Source organism: Triplophysa rosa, linkage group LG4, assembly GCF_024868665.1.
Source record: "Triplophysa rosa linkage group LG4, Trosa_1v2, whole genome shotgun sequence".
Lineage (NCBI taxonomy): Eukaryota > Metazoa > Chordata > Actinopteri > Cypriniformes > Nemacheilidae > Triplophysa > Triplophysa rosa.
In genome coordinates, this window is record NC_079893.1 from 4,484,942 (window position 1) to 4,507,843 (window position 22,902).

The 22,902-nt window shown below is 38.0% G+C and overlaps 1 protein-coding gene across 3 annotated transcripts in view; it reads left to right on the forward strand.

The window, feature by feature from the left end:
• The window catches only part of LOC130553382 (receptor tyrosine-protein kinase erbB-4-like), a 128,932-nt gene that overhangs the window by 59,855 nt on the left and 46,175 nt on the right, over positions 1–22,902 (forward strand). For all 3 annotated transcript variants that reach the window (XM_057332316.1, XM_057332317.1, XM_057332318.1), the window contains one exon: positions 10,708–10,859. In XM_057332316.1, coding sequence (XP_057188299.1) covers positions 10,708–10,859 — 152 coding nt within the window. The remainder of the gene's footprint in view (positions 1–10,707; positions 10,860–22,902) is intronic.

The following is a 22,902-nucleotide window of genomic DNA, read 5'->3' on the forward strand; positions in this document are numbered from 1 at the left end:
CAAATAAAAAGTTTGAGAAATACTGCACTAGAGTTTAAGACAACAACGTCACATCAGCGTTCTTGATCATTTCAATGTGAACTCAAACATTTCTTATAAAAATGGGGAAACACGATTTTCTTTGCCATACAGCCTTTATTTTACAGATGTTAATGTAAATCAACAATTGTTGATTTTAAACATTTAAGAAACATCTGAGACAAACTTAGAAAACACAACAGAGAACTATTGTACATCAAATCTCCTGAGCAATCACACATGCAAAAATACTGTAGTATACTAAAGCAATAAGCGCCGCGAAGCAGTGGGTTACAGTGCATTTTATAACAGCTAAGGGCGTTGTGGCACGACGCGAAGCGGAGTGCCTAAAACCCCGTAGCTGTTATAAAATGCACTGTAACCCACTGCTTCGCGGGGCTTATTGCTTTTATAAAACGGTTATTCCATATGCTTAGCAAGGTTTCATAAAATAAAGTAAATAAAATGATATTTAGGCTATGAGGTGCGGTCAGGTGCTTAGAACTCCGCTCAGCCAATCAGAATCAAGGACCAGAACTGACCGTTTTATAATATAATATATACCTTAATATGTACAACAGTAAGTTTCAAAAACACGACAGTGTGTAGGAATTTTACTAGTTTACTATTGTAAATACTGTGGTGTACTACATTATTTTTTCATGTGGGGCGAAAGAGCAACATCTGAACTTTTATCAGCCTCTACTTTTATATTTTTGAATCTGTATTTAAAACACAAGCAACTGCTCATGTTGTTCATTCTTCCATTCCACCAAGCTCAAGTAGAATAAAAATGATATAAAAACAGTTTATTCTGGCAGTTTGCGGGTGACCTTACTTTTTTGCCCTTCAGCAGTAACTTGGTGCCGTACATCTACACCGCTTTAACATCACGATTAACAAAAACGCACGGTGACAAAGGTGATGCAACCCGTGCGACATTCCTCAATCTCCATGCATTATGCACACAGTGCTGTCAGACCGTGAAAACAAAACCATGACAACATTTTATGACATTGTCATATGGTAGAAGATACATGTTTTATTCTGAAGACAGCGTAAAAACTTTTATTTGCATTTGTAGTCTTGAAGAAACACGGCACAAATTACAATTTGTGTAATGTGTAAAATAGGACCGTGACCTCCTTCCAGATTCTGTCCTCGACGCACTGTACCCTTAAGCACTAAGTGCTTTAAATTCATCAGGGGGTTTACAATAGGGAGTTCAGTGACCAAGGTTAATGTGGATCAGTGATATCCCCTGATTTTCTCACAAAGCACCAGGCATGGACAGCTGTCGGGGATTTAACAGTCTATCAAAGCACGTGCACACAAAAGCCCCCTCTTATCACTGCACCCCACCGATTCCTGGCTCTTTTGACAACACGCTCTCAATTCTGTCTGTGGGAGCCGCAACACTCAGTGCAATTATTTGTTCGCGCTGACTTCACCTAATTGAAGAGAAGATAGTGTTTCTTATATTTCAAGTTGAGAATATTGAAAAAAAATGTTATGGGTCTGTAATGTGTGAGATTTTTAAGTTTAAATGGTCTATACAGTATGTAGAATTAAGAAACGCTTGTTATTAGCGACACCGGTGGCTTCTAAGTGAACTGCAGCCAACAACTTAATTCTCTCTCAAGCACACGCTCCATAGAAATGTGAGCAAACAAAACTTTTTGATTAAATTGTTACTGTATGTTGATAATATAATCGCTAATTAAAATATTATTTCTTCTGATATTTTAAAGAACGTTCGTAACCATGTAACATTGGCCCCCATTGACTTCCATTGTGAGGACACAAAACCATTCTCAAAATATCTTCTTTTGTGTTCCACAAAAGACAGGTTTCTAAAAACATGTGGTTGAATAAAAAATGATGACGGAATTTTTATTTTTGAAGGAACTATCCTCTGGTTCGAGGATGATGTCTCGAGAAACTTTAGTGCAGGTGAAGGTTGAGATTCACTTATTATTGACTGATTATGCAAATCGTTTATGCAATGCCAACATCAACCTTGAAGAATCACATAAGCGCCAATATGATCCCTGCACGCCCAGGTAGTCCTATAAATACTTTTATCAATCAGATCTTTCCTGAAGGTCATGTGCATGCTTGGAACATTATCTTATTCTTAACAACACACCTCGTCCTCGCTTGACTTTTTACCTTTTTCATTCTTTTGTGTTTCTTTTGCACTTGGTGTAGAGTATAATACAGTCGCAAGGATTCTCCACTTGTAGCTTCACCAGATTTTCAATGGATGCAAGTTCACGAGTAAAAGAATAAATAATATGCTTTGTATTTTTTTCCCTCCCCATAAAAGCCAAACCAGCCTCAGGATCCCAGAATATGTTTTATTGTTCAATGTTTGCGCCATTATAGGGGACTTGAGTTTTTAGTTTTAGCGCACTTTTTAAGTGTTAACTACAGTCAGCATTTAGATTCGGGACCCCTGAGTTTCGACCCTCGGCTAATAAGGGTGTAGAATCAGGCGGTTGTCGGGTCTGAATGCGTTCTGACAGTAGCCTCGCTCTTTAGAGATCACCACAACATACACCATTGAATTTTAATCCACCCGTCTCCTGTTCTTGTCTAATAAGCCGAGTCATGGAAAAGATTGAGCACAACAGCAAATTCCAGAAACATCACTTAGAATATTAACGGTTTGGAAGGCAAAACACGCAGTCACACTTCCCTTCCCACAGAGCAAAGCCATCAGGGCCTTCAAACCTCAGAAATACATGAATTATTGTAATATTCCATGCTTAAAACTGTTTATTTATTAGCTAAAGGTTGTATCTTTTTTTTCTAAAATAGAACCGCCCCTGTTTTTAATGCTTAAACTCATTTTCTTAAAGCTGCAAGACATAATTTTAAGATTTGCCCATCCCGACATTTATGACTCAGGTGATTGGCTTCAAGAAAATGCCTCCAATCCATATTAAGAGAAATTGGAATACAGCATCTTCTCCTTTCGTGACCTAACAGCAGCTTAAAGTTACTTGTGAGTGAATCAATGAATGATTACAAAACAGCGTGTACAAGCACCCGTCATTGTTACTGACTGGACAAATGAACATTTGTCTGTAATTGGTATTTTATGTCTGACAACAGAAACATTAACTATATAAATGACTTTATTGGGTATTAATACAGTAAGTTCAAAGAACGCATGTACGTCGCGATGACGTCACAAACATGCTAATTAGCACATATCACCTTGCACCATAGTGACGGGTAAAAATAGATTCTGACAGATTTATTACGAGCCTAAAGGTCTTTGCACATACAGTCCGAAATTTTCGTATGTGTTTTTCGTATTTGGCTCTCGTTTGTACGGTGTCTCTGAATTGTTAAAAAAGGCCACTCAAAATGCTTGACGGATGCGAAAAACGCATAAAATCGAACCCGGTCCGAATTTTTTTATGACGGACGAAAATATCGGAGGCAGTGTGTCAATGTGATTGACACAACGTGAGGTCGTATTTATTTTTTAACGTGCGGAAATTTCGGACGCAAATTTCGGACTCAACGTGCAATGGGCTTAATGAAAAAGTCTTGCGCAACCTCTGGACTGCAGTACAGTCTGTGTTGATGTAGACAGACTCTGCATTATTTTAGCCTCCTCCAGTAATGTGCTGAACTTCTGGTAATGGAAGTGAAGGAAGTGTCAAAGTTGTAATGTCAGTCACTGAGTGATAGTGAAAAGAGTCATTACTCTCAGTCCATTGACTTCATTATAGCCTCTCGTTGTAATAATCGTATATCAGACGCTCTCATTCGGTCCATTCTGTATTTATCGATTCACTGTTTAAGGTTAGACTGTCTGGGTCAGGGCTCGATCCTCATAATGTTTTATTAGTATGAAACGCTGCACGCGCAGAAGAAATTCACAGTGTCGTGCCAAATCGGAATCCTTGTTTGAATCCTCCATGCTCAACCTGGAGCCCATGCAGGAGGTTGCAGTTTGTGTTGCCTGATCAAAATGACTTTTGCATTTTTTAAGGCAACTTACGGTGCATTTAGGGACCTATAGACAAACATTGAAATGTTTTTGTACTGTATTCTGTGATTAAATAAAAATGTAAAATAAATCAAACTGTCGGTAGCCACCATTTACCTAGAAGCTGCAAAAATGTAAAACGTTTAACGGACAAACTGCTCTACAGAACGAGCTTCGTAAATATGTTATTTCCTTCGGCAAACTAGTCCTGTGTCAGCCACCGTAGTGCTTCGAAAGGGAGGGGTGGAGTGAGCCGTTGGTTGCAATTCGCAACCTCACCACTAGATGCCGCTCAATTTCATACACTGGACCTTTAATTTTTTTTGGCAGCAATTACATTTTTGTCCACATTTAGAGAAACGTTTCAGTCATGTGACCCCAGACATTTGAACAATACCGAAGTGTACATCTGATCCATTCATGTTTTCCCTGGGAATCGAACCCTTGACCTTGATGTTGCAAGCGCGCATACAGTGTATACAGATTGTGATTTCCAGTCACGAACCAAGAAGTTTGTTTAGCCAGTGTCTTTGGTTTTTCACACGTGTTAGCTGGAGGTACTGGAATGACTTTTGCCTACATTTTGTTGTTGTGAATATTGTAGCAGGAGGCTGTCGGTGGGCAGTTTGCTGGAGATACGGAGCTGTTGAGTCATAGTCTGATCTGTTAGCCTTCAGAATGGAGAGCGACTCCGTCAACTGGGATTAGTGGAGCGTTTGAATGTGGCCAGTGGGAAGCACAAAACAAACTCTGTGGAGAAACTGCACCGCAGGGCAGGAGTCAGACTTTGGCCGTCTGATGTGGCACTTTTTCAGGACTACACAGAGATCTGAAGCTGAGAGTCTGTTGACTGACTCTCGGGGCATTTGACGAGACTCACAAGATGTGAAGGGCTCATAATAAATTCAGCTAAAGTGCAGAATACTAAGATGCTTTTACTCGACTGGTATCGCCGCAGATTTAGATGTTTCTATACTTATTGAACCCCTTTTGTTGACAAAGTATTTTAGGGATGATAGCTAGTGATTTGTTGTAAGAAAAAGCCCCAAAATGATAGAATCACTGATTTGCAGATAATTGTGATATTTTTGAAAGGCAACGGCAATATAAACGAACTTTTTTCATGTGCTCTCCTACTTGTAAGTCGCTTTGGATAAAGGTGTCTGCCAAATGAATAAATGTAAATAAACCATTGTTTCCCCTGTATTGTATTTTTAGTGGTCTTAATCTTCTACTAAATAACACGATGGCTTTAGAAATCAAAGCATAAATGTGATATTCAGAGGATTATTATCTAAATGTTGTTTTGTTCAGACTTATTTTTGTTCATGTAGTTGAATGCAGGGACATGATTGGATATATTCACAGCGGTAAAATACAGAAGCATTATTCAACAGCGAATAAACTATTAAATCAGGGTTTTCGTTATTATGAATATGAATTTTAATTTTATGCCTCTTGATCTGGTGTTTTTAAGTGATCTCTCTATGGGATTAAAACTGATGCTTTTGGTATGAATATGTAAGTCATAAGGAAATCTGTAAACAAGTGCACTCCAAACACTGACAAAATTCACATTTATAAGATAATAAGCATTTAAAATTTGCAGTCTATCCCTTTTGCCAAAACTGATCATCAATTTTTATGACATCCCTTCAGCTTCTTATCAAATTCAAGGTTATATAGTAAACTAAATGCAGTTTTGAAAGGGGGAGGAGCCACTCAGTGTAAACCAAATTAATGCATTTCATAAGCACTTCAATGGGTGTTTTACACATTCATGTAGTTATATTGTAATACAATTACTGCTGTGTATTTACACATTACCCCCACATCGCAAAACTACGCACATTTCACTTCCCACGATGACTGAGATGAAGCAAATGATAATGACTGTAAATTATCCCAGCTTGAGCTCTATGAACATCTGCGTTCTGATTTCTGAATACTCGACACAGCGATCAATACATTATGATTCTCAGCATTCATCTCATCACATCCATATTGAGCCGAGTGTTCATGAAGAATAACCCCACGTACTATAATGCTCACTTGAACTGCACTCATACAAAATGCTGTTTTGTGACTTCATTAATCTTGTGGGTTTTACTGTATTTCACCGCTTTGAGTTGAAATGACTCTTGAAGGAAGATTTCAGGTTAAACAGTCAACCGCAGCTGTGAAAAGCTGCTGATTATCAGATAAAATCAATTGAGCATTTACAAGTTTGTGGAAGTAAACAAATGCTTTTGCAGTGTAACTGGGTAGTAACACATAAATACCATATGAGTTATTCATTAGCATGGTATTGTCACTGTACCATAGAAATTTTATTTTCTTTTGATATTTTGTCCCCAACAAATAAAAAAAAATCAGAGTGTGTGTGTAGTGGTTAAAGTTAGCACCAATGGGTAAGGTCTTGTTTAGTAAAAGCTTGTGATTGGTTGAAAAATAAAGCGAAGATTTGTTATAGCATCAGGAAGACACAGGCTTATGGAGTTATAGATGATCAGTGAGTGTAATAATGAAACAGAAGTATTGTGGTAATATGTCACTTACGCTTACGCCAGATGAATAGTGTCCCAACTAGATGCGATTCTCAATTCCAATGTCCACACCAGATGCGACGCGACTACAAGACGTGCCAAAATCTGTCACGGTTTGTGCAGAACCCAGACGCAGACAGTTAAAAAAGTACGTTATTAATAAGACAAAAACCCACGACGGGCAAACAGGAAAATAAACAAAGAACCAAGGGTAGCATAAAACAGCAAAACAAGAACTAAAAACTAACACAAACAAGGCTTACTTTCAGGGACTGGGCAGGAACTAGACAGACAAGGTGATCGGGGAAGACATCAAACAAAACGAACCAGCACGGGACAGCAAACACAAGGGCATTAAATAGGGAGACTAACAAAGGATAATTAAGAAGGGACAGGTGTCGGGAATGAAACACTGATGGGAAGCTAAATGAGGGGGGTGGGGTCAAAGACGAGACCAGAGAGAGCGCATGTTATGTCAGAACCAACAATAACATGTCTCTCTCCACACAAAACATGAGGCTCTGTCATGATCCTGCTACAAGACCAAGGAAGACATGACATGATGAGGCAGAATCATGACAAAATCAATCACAAATCACAGCCAATCAGAAGAGGATAAGCTCTCTCCCCAAGTGCGCTGCTATCTTGCATTACTGGATAGGATATAAAGAAATTAATGAATGGAACAATTTAACATTATTAAAATTACATACTCTGTGACAGAGACATTTTTTGTTATGAAACACACTTATAGTTCTTATGTTTTATTTTTGTTTAAAGTCTGAGGTAAATATATCTTGGTCACCCATTAATAATGGTGATACTCAGAATTTCCATGGAGAGATTTCCATGAGATTTCTGTGTGGCCAGAGCTGTCAGCCGCAATGCCAAAGAAATAGTAAAAAAATACATTAACATAGAAAACAGCTTTTATTGCCTGTGGCATTCCGTCTGGTTAGGGCATGGTGTGTGTTCATTGGGCATTTCTTTGTTGCATTCACTGTTGAAAGTAACTCAATGTTCAAAACAGTCTTTTATGAAACGGCTAAAGCATTTAAGAAAATCTCCCAATTTGCCCACTAACTCGACGCTTTAGAAGGAAATGAGGTCTCTATTTATACTGATATGCATCAGTAGACAGTGTTACCATTGTTTCTGTTGGCAGCGGTTCCATGCAGGACTTCCAGGAGTCGAGCGGACAAGCATATCCACAACCTTGAGGACATTAACAATAGACAAAGAATTCATGCGCACTGTGTGTGAGTGCTTATGTGGCCCAGGGGGAAAACAATTGGCTGTATTGTATGTGAAGTTTTTATGAGGCATCCACGCAAGTGTTAATTTATTTTATGATGATTTAGTATGAAAGAACGCTTTGTACTTTGGCCAAGAGCTGAGATCAATATGTTTATGCATGTAGCGATGATGTAACATGATGTAGAGTTTAAATTCATCCATGGATTTTCTTGGATGCGGTTCAAGTTGTGAGTTACATTGTGATATAAGGAATTTTGTTTACAAATCTTAAAATTCACAAAATATGTACTCTTTAAAAAAACATGTGTTAAATTTGTTTTGGCGCTGTTTTGGGAATGAAATGCTAAACCTCAAGTTGGTCACAAATGTATTTTATTATGTCCCAGGTATTCCTTTACTCACTTGCCGTTTATTTACCTCTTTTCTCATCACTTTCTGATCAGTTTCATCTTTTCGTTATTCAAGTGTCTTCAGGTGTTCATTTACTTCTGATTATTGTTGCCTTCACGCGCCCAGTGGCCACATAAAGCCATAAGCACAACACAAATATATAAACCTGGTTATTGATAAGCCCTCAAACCAAGCGGGTCAATTAACTTGATTCACTTTTTTGGAAGTCATACGCTTCTAATAATTCTGACTTAGTATTTTGCTCTACAGTTTTCGAAACATCACAAATTTAATCTCACCACATAATATCTTCTTTGACATCTTTGCTGATTAGACTGATTATAAAATAATTCTCTTTTTACTATATTTTAACTATGTTTAATCATATGTAGCACTGACAGAAATAGTATAAAACAAATACAAACTAAATGATTGTACTTACATTTGTAGGTAACTTCAAAATGCCGCATCATATTTGCTTCAAAATGCGTTGCGAGAACTCGTAATCCAAGATCACGTGATCACAAACGGAACTCACTTCCTTGAAGTGACCATGGCATTTGCATTTTTTTAGGAATATAAAGAAGGTTATTAGAGGCTTGCATAAGTGTTCATTGAGGCTGATTCAGAAGTGGCATTCCAAGTTTTTCCTGCCAGATGAAACTAATAGAAATGTGTCACAATTACACAGAAGCACATTCTCTTATGAACCATCACGCACACAGGTTCACATCACAGTGATCTGCAGGCACACGCCAGCTGATGCGGCAGATGGTCCAGGCCGGACACATGAAGGTGTTTGATGGGTGGAATTGGTGCATTTAATTGCATGTCAAGTCTACCACCTTTACCGCGGTTAAAGGGGCATGTCTGTTCTTCTGCCCATTAGACTTCACGGCCAAGACCCATCTCTGGCATCGCAAAAAATCACACAGACATCACACTTCTGCTCTCAGAAACAGCTTCAGTACTGGAATATCAAAATATAAGTTGTGTTTGCCTTATGTCTGTTAATAAATTCTGTTAATTCAATGTAATTCAAAATTTGACTGTATTTTAACAGATTTTTGACGTACACAAAAAGACTGCAAATTTACAAGAAAATCATGCAATTAAACGTGACAAAACTGTTATTTTACAGTATTTGACTGGCACCCCAGCTGCCGTAAAAAAAAAGATTACAACATTTTTACAGTGTTTTTAAAAAATGGACTCATAAAAACTGTTTGCTTTTAAAATGATGAATTTATATTGAACGTGTTCCTCCTTTGAAACGTTTCTTTTAACCAATGTCTCTTGGGTGGTGAAAATAATATATACAGTAACAGTAATGTCACATCCTAGGTTTGTGTTTGCAAACTTTGGTTAGTATTTACTAGGGCTGCATAACGATTTATCGCGACTAATCGTTTGCAGAATAAACGTTTTTGTTTACATAATATATGTTGGTGTACTGCGTGTGATAATTATGTATATATAAATACACGTACATGCATGTACTGTATATAATTAAGAAATATGTAACTTTTGATATGTTTTATATTTATATATATATAATTTATATTATATATAAATATTAAATATATTTTTTCTTAAAATCATGCATCCATGTGTGTGTATTTATAAATACATAATTATCACACACAGTACACCAACATATATTATGTAAACAAAAACTTTTATTCTGCAAACGATTAGTCGCGATTAATCGTTATGCAGCCCTAGTATTTACACAGATAAATATACCTCCGCGCCTGATATCACAAGTCTGCAGTTTGAGTTTTTACTTACTACAAACACATCGTCCGCACACAATTTCTCTCATAGTAGTTTAAAACCCAGAGGACCCAATTACCATTTATGAGAGTACATATGCGTAAGAGGTCCCTTTACCCTGATATAAAGCCAGGATTGTTTTTTGAATGGAGTCTGCCACCATAGTGCTTTAAATCTCGGATTAGTCTCTGGGTTCACCTTTAAACAATCGCTCACCATTATACTTCATTAATACCTGCTGCTCGGCTCGCGGTCCTCAGCTTGGCGCACAGAACAGAGATGCTGGTGTTAATGCTGTTGCCAGGCTAACTGTGTTTTTTTATTGAAAAACGAGGAAGCAAAGAGTTTAATCTGGATGGCAGATGTTTGGAGTTGCTAAAGCAGATCAGAGGAAGCGCGAATGCACTCGGACCTTCGCTCGGTAATTTGCCTAATTATTTTCTTAAAGTAATGACCTGTGTCTTTTCACACAATATGTGCGATGCTCGAGGATCCATATGGAGGCCAGATTTATGATGGTTGCCCGAGGAAACCACACACGTTGTTTGGAAAAGCGAACGCTGCTTTGGAATCTTTCCAGTGTTTTTTTTTCACCCACCTTTTTTCATTTTGTTGTTTTTTTGTTGGCAAATAATTATTCAAAGCTCACATTTGGATTTGTTTAAAGCCTAGTATCATATTTACCATATCTTACCTCTTTTTTCTGCACAGTGTGTACCGGGACGGATAACAAGCTCAGCACGCTATCTGATTTGGACCAGCAGTACAAAACTCTCCGTAAATTCTACGAGAACTGTGAGGTGGTCATGGGTAATCTGGAGATCACCAGTATCGAACGCAACCGCAACCTGTCTTTCCTCAAGGTGAGCTAAACTAGTTATTATATATAATACAGAGATGGAAACTCATGGGGAGAGAGAGAAAGAGGACGATAATAGGCACATGACCTTGAACTCGGGTCTCAGGATGTCAGAAAAGGAAACGTTTTAGGGAATACAGAACGTTGTTCTTTTTCTTTCAACAAAATGGTTAAACAACATTTATTCATGCGCTAATCCAACGTGTAATCTTATTTTAGCTGTAGTTTCTTTGTATTGGTTTCTCGACTAAACAATTGACAAACCACATGCAAAACAGTGCATATTACTGAACAAAGACTCCCTCGTAGCCTTTTTCATTACTTTCAAATTACATTTGGCATCTACTTTGACTAAAGTCTATCACCTCAGTAAAACGCAGAAAAAGATTTCCCAGAGTTCCAGTTTCTATTTGTCTGTCTAATGGATAATCAGGATGCTTTAATGGAAGCTTGGAACTGTTTCCTGTTTCAATCAACGCATTCATCATTGGTTAAAAAACGGATTTGTGCTGTTGATAACATTAGTGAGGCATAACGGACACTGGTTGATATCGGTAATCAGGATTTAAATGCAATTAAATGTGACCACAAAACACAAGGATTGACCAATCAGAATCAGCCGTCTAACAAGGCACATGATAGCACACCTATGATGTTTCTTTATACCTGTGTCACATTGCGTCGAACAAAATCACTAAAGAATTCAATCTTAGGATTCTAAAGATTGCCATCTTCCGTATTTGTGCATAAATTGGTCAGATGCTGACCTCTCCTCTCCTACACACTGATGTAAGCCACTTTATATGCAAACATGACATTTCCACGGATTGTATGATATGGCTAAAATCTGTCATTTTAAAGCCTGATTTAAGTTATGAATCTGATAAATAAGGAAAAAATGTGCTGTTGCTTTTACAGACAAAACGCATCTTAGTTTGGACCAGCTTAAATACTGGAGTGGTCAAGGTTTTGATGACAAATGTGGGGCTGTTACCGGCACAAACCGGTTAAAGGGACAGTTCACCCATCTTCATTTATTCACCCTCATGTCGTTCAAAACCTGCATATGACTCTTTCTTCTGTGGAACACAAAAGAAGATATTTTGAGAAATGCCTCAGCGGTTTTGTGTCCATACAAGTCAATGGGTGCCAGTGTTGTAGGTCTGCAGAAGAAAGAAAGTCACACAGGTTTGGAATGACATGAGGGTGAATACATGTTAAAAGTATTTTCATTGTTTAGTTACACTAATACAACTGGCTTTAATACTAAACTCCTAAACTCCATTTCATTGGCCTGCATTCTGTCTTTCAAAGTATTTATTTCCAAAGACATCTTTACACATTTTTTTCTATGCCTAAATTGCTCAATTTAAAAAGGATATGTTGCCGTATCATTTTTTAACTCGGCAACATTGATGATTCACAGTGGTTTTGTTTTATTTTGTTGGCTTCTGTAGAAATTCTGCTCTGCTGTAGTGCGGCGACACAATGGGGTTTTCTTTGATATGGTTGGCCAACTAAAACAAAGCCCAGTGTGTCACGGTTCCACCGTCTTGTTTATGAAATTCTAGTCGTGTGGTGGGATCGGGGCAGAGTCCTTGGGTTTTATGTGGGAAGGCCATGAGATGTTTATGTTTTTACCTCTCATGTGTTTTTCCAGTGTCTTGTCTCTGTTCCCGCCATCTCGTTTCCTCGTTATCCTTCCCTAAGTGTTTGATTACCCACACCTGCCCCGTGTCGTTATCCCTCGTTTGTCTTCCCTTTAAATACCCTCTTGTTTCTTTGTCTTGTGCTAGTGGATTGTACTGCGTTCTGTGTATGTGCGTGTACTGCATTGTGTGTATGTGCGTGTACTGCATTGTGTGTATGTGCGTGTACTGCATTGTGTGTATGTGCGTGTACTGCATTGTGTGTATGTGCGTGTACTGCATTGTGTGTATGTGCGTGTACTGCATTGTGTGTATGTGCGTGTACTGCATTGTGTTTGTGTTGATGCTCGTGCCTGTGTTGTCACCCGTGTTCCTGTTCCTTGGCCTGTTCGTGTTTTGTGAGTTTTTGCCTTGTATTATTTAAGACGTTTGGTCGTGTCTTTGAGTTAGTTTATTTGTCTTGTTTTCATTTTTTGCCCCCTCGTGGGAAGTCTCTTGTTTTATATATATATATATATCAGTTTCGTTTTCCCCATTGTGGGTGTTTTTGTTTGTGTTTTGTAAAATAAAAGTATCTGTTAACCCCTTCACTGCCTGCCTGCGCTTGGGTTCTCTTCCACCACGCCTTTTCGTGACACAGTGCATCAGCCATCATTAGACAAACGTCTTACCCGAAGCAACACACTGGCTAGCTAAAGAATCAACTAATTTAAACTTTAGCATTTGTCCGAACTTCAGGTCAAGGCGGTATTTTTTCCAAATCTGCTTCTTATATCATTTTCCGTAGGTGCCATTTTAGGATGTGCGGAGCATAGAAGACAAAGTCTCTAAGATTTTCTTTTGATTGTTTCAAATGTAATGAAGTGATTAAGGCTGAGAGAAATGAATCAACCCCTCTCAAGTTTCTGTATCTTTATTAATAGCTTTTAATCAGTGAGCCAGAGGATTACATAAAAAATCAGATAAGGAAGATATGTGGGCAGATTAGTAAAGTTTCCTTCAAGAGTAGAATATCTGTAGTCGGAGACATCAGAGGTTTAAAAAACATTGCACCTTAAAGCGATAGATCACAAATGCTGTTACTCATTTACGTTTCAAGCCTGTATGACTTTCTTTCTTCTGCAGAACACAAAGGATGTTTTGAAAAAAGTTGGTAGCCGAACAACGGCGGTACCCGTTCACTTGCATTGGTTTTGTGTCCGTTCAATAGAAGTGAATGGATACGGCTGTTGTTCTGTTACCGACATTCTTTCAAATATCTTCTTTTGTGTTCTGTAGAATAAAGAAAGTCATAAAGGTGAGGAAATAATGACAGAATGGTCATTTTTGGGTGAACTATCCCTTTAACAGTTATTATTACTTTGTCGGCTTGTTTGTGCATGAAGACAGCAGATTCTCGTTGGACATGTTCAAATGTTCTTGATCTCTACAGGGATGCCTTCTTTTGGTATGCTCAGACACATCTCTGTGAAATGTCTGAAAAGTGCAATGTTGTTTAAGTGCAACTCATTTCTTTTTCATTTCATATTTGGTACACAATGATGAAAAAAGAAGGTGGGAGGATTTGTGCGCTCTGACATTTGCTGTTAATGTAAAACACTTACGAATACAGTAAACAGGCTGCTTGGAATGTGTCATTACTGTAACATTTTAAGGAATGCACCGATGTTCTAGGGTCGCCCTCTTTAGAAATAATGAATATAAAGATGTACTTAAATGGACCAGAAGAAAAAGCAGCCATTAATTCCCAACATACGGTCGAACTCCTTTAAAGAGACAGTTCACGCAAAAATAAAACTCATATAAAATTTGAATGCATTTTTAACGTGTTCTAGTTTTTATATAATTAATTTTGATGTGATTTTTTCATCCTGTCTTTACTGTTTTTGTGCTCAAATGTCTGCAAATCTGCTTTGCAACCATGTAAATTGAAGAAAGCCCTATAGAATACAGTAAATATACAGTATCCACACATTGAGAGGAAATCATTCAGTTGCAGGATTTGGAGCACAATAAGACCCCAATTCTGTGTAATAATGCTCGAGTTGTTCTGTATAGCTCTCGCTGTCTTACTCGAACCGTTCGCCCCACGGTCATTGAGAAGAGTGAAGTGGTTTCGGCGCTAGGAAGTGCCTGGAAAGAAAATTGGTGCAACTACCACATTGATGGATTCCGAAGCAGAATATCTTATGCGGTTAAAAGTGAGAGAGACAGAAAGATATAAGAGAGAATATATTAAGGGTTAAATCGATATGCACCTACAGGCCATTCAAGATATGTTTTATCATTATGTGCACCCTGGGATCGAACCCATGACCTATGCTTCACCAAGCGAGCCACAGAATCTAAATACAGTACAGTCACGCAGAAAAACTTGAATGTTGTGTCATGTTATTGAATTGTTTCTTGTTGAACAAACAATATGCAAAAGCAAAGACTTGATTCTCCTTCTTTAGTTGAGAGACACATTTCAGTCCATTACATTACCAGCAAACAATGCTTGTGGAAATAACCGAACACACAGTTATATCACATTAGTCCTCTTAGTGATCACTGTAACATCTCTTCTTCTTCTCTGAGACGTTGCATGAACTCTGAATATTTTTAAATGTCCAGCCCTTTGATAATATTCTGTCTGTTTTTAAATCAAAGCAGCTCTTGTCTCAAAATATACATTCTCCCACGCTTTAAAAAAGAGTTTGTAGGTTTTTCCCCCTGCAGTCGATGGTTCTTTTTGAATCTGTTGAAGAGTAACTTAAAAATAGCTTTGGATTCATGTGGTGTTGGTTTCGCAGCAAAGTCCTTTTTCTAGAATCGCTTTCTGAAGCCATTGAAATATGAAATGTAATTAGGTTTGCTAATTGTAACCCAGGGTCAAATATAAATGTGTTCAATCGAGGGATCACTCGTTTTCTTTTCATAGCACTTTTGGAGTAGTCACATATCTTATCAGAATTTTTCGTCCTGTGGAGACAATCGGCTCAAAAACAGATGCGATAATAACATGTTCTTAGCATGTGATTTCAAAGGCGTAAAACCTGCCATTTCGCATTTTCATTTTTAACCCCCATTCTTTTTCTGTGTGCATGAATTGCTGGCTCGCTTATATCAGACATATTCAAATGGCCAGCCTGATCTCACAGAATTTCGTATTTAAAGTATTTTACGAGGCGGCTCATTTGTATGAATTCATGCAATGTGAAGCGTACAAAAAACGTACGATTATTAGAAAAAGCAATACTGAAGCCCCTCCCCGAACCCCACCCCCTTGACCTAACATCACTTGCTGCGAAAGCAAAGTGTACTTAAACATACGAATAAGATCGTACAAATAAGCTATATCGTAAAATGCACTGTAAAACTTTGCTGTAGTTTTTGCAGCAGGTTTGCCAGTAACTTACTGTAGATTTAATTACTACTTAATGTACTTTCCAATTAGTACTGTTTTCAATTACTTTAATCAAAATTAAAACACTTTGACTTTTGAGATTCAAAATGAGCAAGAAGAGACTGAAGAAGGCATTAGTGCAGCAACAAAGTAAAAAATGGCATTCTTCCTAAGCATTATTCTCTTGTTTTCTGTAAAAATATTTAAAACTTCTTAAATTATGATACATTTACATAACAAGAAAAGTGACCCAAGATATTTAGTCTAGTTTTATGAAAGAAAAATATATAAACTGGGTAAATTTATGCTTAAAACAAAATTGTACATTAAATCTACAGTAAGTTACTGGCAAACCTGCTGCGAAATTACAGCAAAGTTTTACAGTGTAGTTACGAATTCCTGTGAGAATGTGCTGAAATTTCTTTTTTTTGCACTGTTGCACATTACTTTAAAGAAAATAACAGGTTCAACAGAATGCGAGATCTAGCTCCGCCTCGTTTTCAATTGTCAACCACACCTCCAATCACATGATTTATTCTTCCACAGTCAAACCAATCCTGCACATTTTTTAGTCATTCAATGTCCTGTTTTACACAGAAATATGCTATTATCAAGTAAAATGGGTTGTGATGGCACTTTTTCGTAAGTTAAAATCCCATGAAATCAAATCTCTTCCCTGTACAGATCGTAGGCAGGAATGAGACCGCCCATTAATCCCCCTCGCCCATATGAGATTTTACTGTTCAGTGGTCCTTCTACAGAGGTGTGCGCTTTATATCTGAGATTGAAATTAAGCTTCCGCAGAGCTTCATCTTCAATAAAATTGATCTTACTTTATGCTATTGTTCTATTTCTAATCTTAGGCTGCTTCGCCTACTTCCATACTATATAGTAGGCGAAAATGAGTACGAGTCATGAATAGCATGTCCGAAACCTCAGTATGCAAAAAACAGTAGGCGAGAAATACCTGGATGGTCTACTACTTCCGAGTGTGGATCGGATGGACAATTATCTATCCCATGATGCCACGGGAGCTGAGCAACGGTCAAATTTCAAAAGTATATCAAATAGCAGAAAACTTTAAGACGGACGTCCGTTTTTAACGTAAGTGCCAATAAAGGAATTTCACTTGACTAAATTATGTTTTTATCAACGCTCACGTGTAGGTTATTGTTAACACGTCATAGGTCAAAGAGTAGATGGGTCACATGACCATAAAACATGGCGGACGCAGTATGTCCGAAATGTATTCATACTACTCCCACTCATACTATATAGAACGTACTGTTTTAATGGCCGATAGGTAGGTGCTTATTCAAATTCAGCACGTACTGTCACAGTATGCGATTTCTGACGCAGCCTTACATTGCTAGCTTACAATGACCAAAGTTTGAGTTTTGTGCGCTTATACAGTATATGCAATTGCATTTTAAATTCGAATATTCCAAATTGAGTGCAGTGACTTTGTTTTTATACAGTAAAATGCTCTATAGAATGAGATTGTCCTTCAATGTTTTCCTCCACATACTTCTTTTTTCAATAGAAAATACATGGAGAGAAAAATCAACTGAGCTTATAGTCTGCAATAGTCTGCAATACATTTTGAACACGTTTATTTGTGTCGTGCACTTCTTTCAAGAGTTTTATGTCGTGCCCAGTCTAAGGGCCACTTACCACAAGTATATAGAGAGGACCCATCATTTTACTGGTGAGAGAGACAAAAAGCCTCTTGACTCCTCGATTTCTCATCGTCTGTTTTAGACATGCTGTATTTTCATTCTAAAAGAAAAAGTAGAGCAGAGTTTCAGTTATATGCTGCACAGGATAAGCGCACCTCTGTCGGATGAAATATAAATCAGGGTGATGGCTAACAGCGCTGTCACATTATTCTGTCACTGTGAGAGGTAAAGGCAGATAATTTCAGTTTAGGGCCAAGTGTTGCTGTGAACTTTAAAGGGACAGTTCACCCAAAAATGAAAATTCGGTCATCATTTACTCACCTTCGAGTTGTTCCAAATCTGTATAAATGTCTTTGTTCTAATGGACACAGAGAAAGATATTTGGAAGAATGCTATAACCAAACATATCTTGCCCCCCATTGACTCCCGTAGTAGGAAAAATGAAGGAAACTGAACACAAAAGAAGACATTTTGAAGAATGTTGGACAACAGCAAACTGTTCTGGGGCACTTTTAACTACCATTGTATTTTTTTCCTACTATCAGTCAATGTCAATGGGGGGCGAGATCTGTTTGGTAACAAGCATTCTTCCAAATATCTTTGGAATTTTTTTTCATTTTTGGGTGAACTATCCCTTTTAGTGAACGAATTAGGACCTGCACGTCCTCTGGTCATTGTGAGAGCTTGCGTTGTTTTAATGTTGTGGTAATTGTAGTTTCGTCGCTTGAATATTTATAAAAAGGTTTTGCATGCTGGTTCGGAACTGACTGCAGTTCATTTGTATTTGAAAATTAACATCTATTACATTGCAGAAAAGTTGACCGGTGTTCTTTTTGGATTTTAACTGATGGGTCACGACCTAAAAATAGGTTGCATGTGTGTTCTGGTCACAAACAGTGGCGAAAAAACAAGGCATAATGAAATATAATGGAATGCAATGATAGAATTGTAGCCGGTAGAAGACTTTTGAGTAGTATTTTGTTGTTGACGTCAAGGGTTATGCACCTGGTAAACGGTATAGTTCATTGGCGCAAAGTCATTTGATGTTTGGTTGAAATTAAAATACGTGGCATGCCCTCATTATAAATCAACGCAATAAGACACCGTAAATGAGTTTGTTTGCATTAAAGACGTGGTTTGTGCAGTTCAAGGAACTGAACCCATGAAATTGGTGTCTAGTGCCATATCTATACATGGGAAGCTGGAACACAAGAAGACTTAGGAGGCATGTTCATTTGTCATTGCATTTTTTTGTAAATCGTTGCATAGATGATATTTTAATATGCTTTGTTTGGTACGGCGGAGAGCAGAAGCCGTAAAACCTTTTTCCAAACAACAACTGTCCTGTGATTTATTTATCTTACCCAGAGCCGCCTCAAAACTCGAGCAAGACCGGGTAATATTTGTATCATTTTGAGGATGTGTAACCTACAGCAAATATTGAAGCTCTGGCTGGGGCTTGTTAAACTCTTCAGTTTGTGATAATGCGCAGGCCGTATAGGGTCAGAATGAGGCGCGGTGCATGATGGAGAGCTCGCTGTCCAGTGCCCTGCAGCGGTGTGGTGTTGTGTCCTTATTAGTGGGTAAACAGATGGGAGTATGGCTAAGGTGAGATGCTGCTGGAAAGTGCACTCCAACAGCTTGTCCTCTACTGTTAGTGTTTATACCCAGTGACGTGTCGGCAGGTCAGTAGCTGTGTGGCTGTACATCGGACCCGTTCTAAACCCCATTTTTTGAAGCTCCAAAAGCGCATAATAAAAACCGTCATAATAACCCAAGCATATCTGTCATAACCCAAGCTTGATTTGTACAGCTCAAGAGGTTTTGAAAATGTTTTGTGTATCCACGATAAATTGGATATAGTGTCTGATGCTTACGCACAAATAAAATAAGATCGAATTTGATACCATTCAGAAACGATTAGCGCTGGTCTTGGGCCGGCTTGCACTTAATTTGAACCTTTCTGAAAGTAAAGGCCAAAACTGATCACGCATCCGCAGTAAGTAATAACTTTTGTCCTATTTTAGAAAGCACTGTTGTTCCTCATTCTGGGCTCCGCAGTTTCTTATTAGATCCGACACTGCACTGAGGGTGGGGTCTCGGAGGTGAAATAATTTCCTCCGAGCAATCACAGGCACCAGGAATTCCCATGATGGCCATTATATTAAAGGTATGACTATTAAAGCAAATTATAATTGAACGATCACCATTTATCTGAATAAGGCTTCATCTTTCCACTTGACGAAAGTGGAAATGCTGACCGCTTAAGTCGCCAGTTTAAATCACGTCAGTTGTGCATCCATAACTGTTAGAAGCATGTCTCAATATACTGTATATACTGTACATACTTTTTAAAAAATTAAAACATGGGTAAACTATCTTGTGAAAAATATCCATGTAAAACTAAACATTGTAAGTGTCGACTATTATACATGTACTTAAAGGAGCAATGTGGAGATTTTAGCGGCATCTAGTGGTGAGTTTGCGAATTGCAACCAACAGCTCACTCCACCCCTCCCTTTCAAAGCACTACGGCGGCTCTCACAGGACCAAGATGTACAGTAGTGATGGTTTTGCTTCTTTGCAGGAGATAACATATTTACGAAACGCACTCTGTAGAACAGTTTGCCCGTTGTTTTTATTACCTTAGAATAAGCTATTTCTATCTGTTCATAACGCTTCATTATGTAAAGTGTTTATACACCTCTGAACACACAATTATGTATATTACAGTGCATTTCTGTCAATAGATCCTCCAAAAATGACACACAGCACCTTTAAGGGGCAAGATAAATAAAGTGCAAGAAAAGTGTTTGGCCCCTTTAAATTCTTCTGCACATTTGAACTTGAATACTTGCACTGAATACAACTGTTTTTTTTCAGTTTGTTTCCCGCAGCCGAATGTACAGATGCCCGTGTAAGTTACCAGGTGTTGAGACTGTGGGAGTGACTCACGCTGGCAGTAGTGTTTGCAGGCTGCTCAGGGATGCCAGCGTGATTTGGGTGAAGATGAATAAATGAACGCAGAGCAGGAGACTGGGTTTGTTTCCCTCCACCATGAATATCGTTGAATAAGTGCAAAAATTACAAACAAATAAAAAATTGCAATGATGCCCGTAGGAGAAATACGGGCGTGGAGTGTGAAAGGGCTTTTGGGATGTGGGTGTGCTGTGACTCCGTTTTATTCATTACCGCAACTGAAGCCTAGCGTCTAGAGGGGAAAAGTTTTGCGCGGTGCATGATGGGAGATTGTGACCTGCCGTGTCATTGCAGTTTGCCGGTGGTTTGAGCGAAGTGTTTATATTAACTGTTTTGCAGGGTTGTTTCGAAACCTCAGGCTTTCTAAATGATATTACCTACAAAGGTGAGCCAGAATGAAATTCACGGAATAAGTGAAGTAAACAAAACTGGTGTGAGCATTCATCGCTGTTTGATAGTTGAAATTCTGAAACCTTTTTAGATCTTTTGAAATGAAAGTAGCACATAAAATATAATACAGTTGATTAGAATGGAGTACAGTATAATACAGAAGAAATGTTGCCCACAAAGTTACAACTCTTAACAATTGTACATTATCGGTCAAGGCTCGTTTCTTTATTTTTCTTGTCATAAGCAAACTTACTTATAAAGAATATAGTATAAATCTGTTGAGTCAAATCATTTTTGGCATGGCTCTAAAGTTATACATGGAATTACAGTAGAATAGAATATAGTGAAATAGAATGGAATACAGTAGAATAGAACAGAAACTTATTTTTTACTCTTTGTTTATTAACAATTGTAAAGTTATAGTAATAGTTTTAGTAATTCTCTGAAGAATAGAATAGAATAGAATTCGGAGCATGAAATAAAGCAGTGGTTCTCACACTGGGGGCCATGGCCTAGGAGGCACCAGGATGGATCCTATATTTTATGAAATATAGAAATATATGATCAATTTTGTGCAATCAAACGTCAGAAAAATCATACATCAAATTGATGTTCCAGCATTGTGTAATTAAATATGTTTTTGGTTTAATTAAAATTCTATGTTTAAAAACATAAGTCTTTATTTGGGGGTCCACAAAGCGATACACGCTACATAAAGAAGGCCCTACAAAGACAAGTTTAAGAACCACTGAAATAGAATACAGTAGAGTGTAAAAAACAGTCAAATAAAAAGAATACAGTCGAATATAGTAAAGTAGAATAGACTGCATTAGAATGGAACAAAATAAAATGTTTTCCTTTTTAAGTTGCTCCTACAGTAACAACAACTCTGAACCACCTAATGTTCATTTCTTTATTATACTTGTTATAAGCAATCCTACATCATGGTCGAACATAATTAAAGATTACATTCAATTTGTTGAGGCAAAACATCTGGCACGGCATTACAAAGTTTTAGTAGTAGTTTTAGTAATGCACTGAGGAGCAGAGTTATTAAATTTGTTGTGTTATTTTTTCTGGGGCTTTGGTGCATCATTTGTTCTTCAGAATGAAAGGTATAATCAGAGTAATTACCCATTACAGCGTTTTTCCTCTCTTCATTCTCTCTGTCATGTGAGGACAATGGGAAGCGTAGTTTCGGCCCACACTAAGAGATACTGTATTCATGGTCTTGATTTTAGACTACTACTTACTTTATCTACTACCAACTATTACTTAAACCCCAGATGGCTTTTATTGTGTGAATTAAGAGTTTTTCTACGTTATCATTAGTCTGAAGATTTGGCTGATATATGGTGACACTAAATTACAGTAAATGATTGAATCCAATAGATTATAAAATAATGTAATGGTACTGAAACAACACATTGCAGTACCATTTGCCGCCACTAGTGGTGCCAAAATTCTGTTATACACCTTTATATAATTAGAGTTTTAAGATGTTGACGTCCAGGTCAGCTGACTGACAGGTGACAGCTGTCAGGTGTTTCTGTCTCTGTGTGCTTGGTTAGCTCTTCAAATTGATCTTCTTGACAAACATCAGCGATGCACGATCCCATCCGTACAGTTCTATCACATTCACAGCTTTATCATGAAATAGACCCGTCCTCCGCTGCTAATGGCATGCAGTACCCAAGCTCTGATTGGATGTCAACGTGATTGATGTGGGTGGAGGGTCTGAGGGTCCCTCGGGTCATTATCTCTTCAAATTATAGCAAGGCGGTCTCTTCGCCGTCCTTTCGGCACTCCTCAATGGCCACGATGACCTAGGGCAGAGGACAAATCTCTTCCGAGGAGCTAAAAAACAAAGTTATTTTAGATGTATGAATACGTTGTTAGCTGAGGCGTGCAGGTGAGAGCAACGCTAGTGTGTTCGTTGCTGAGAAACCACGACCACGCAAA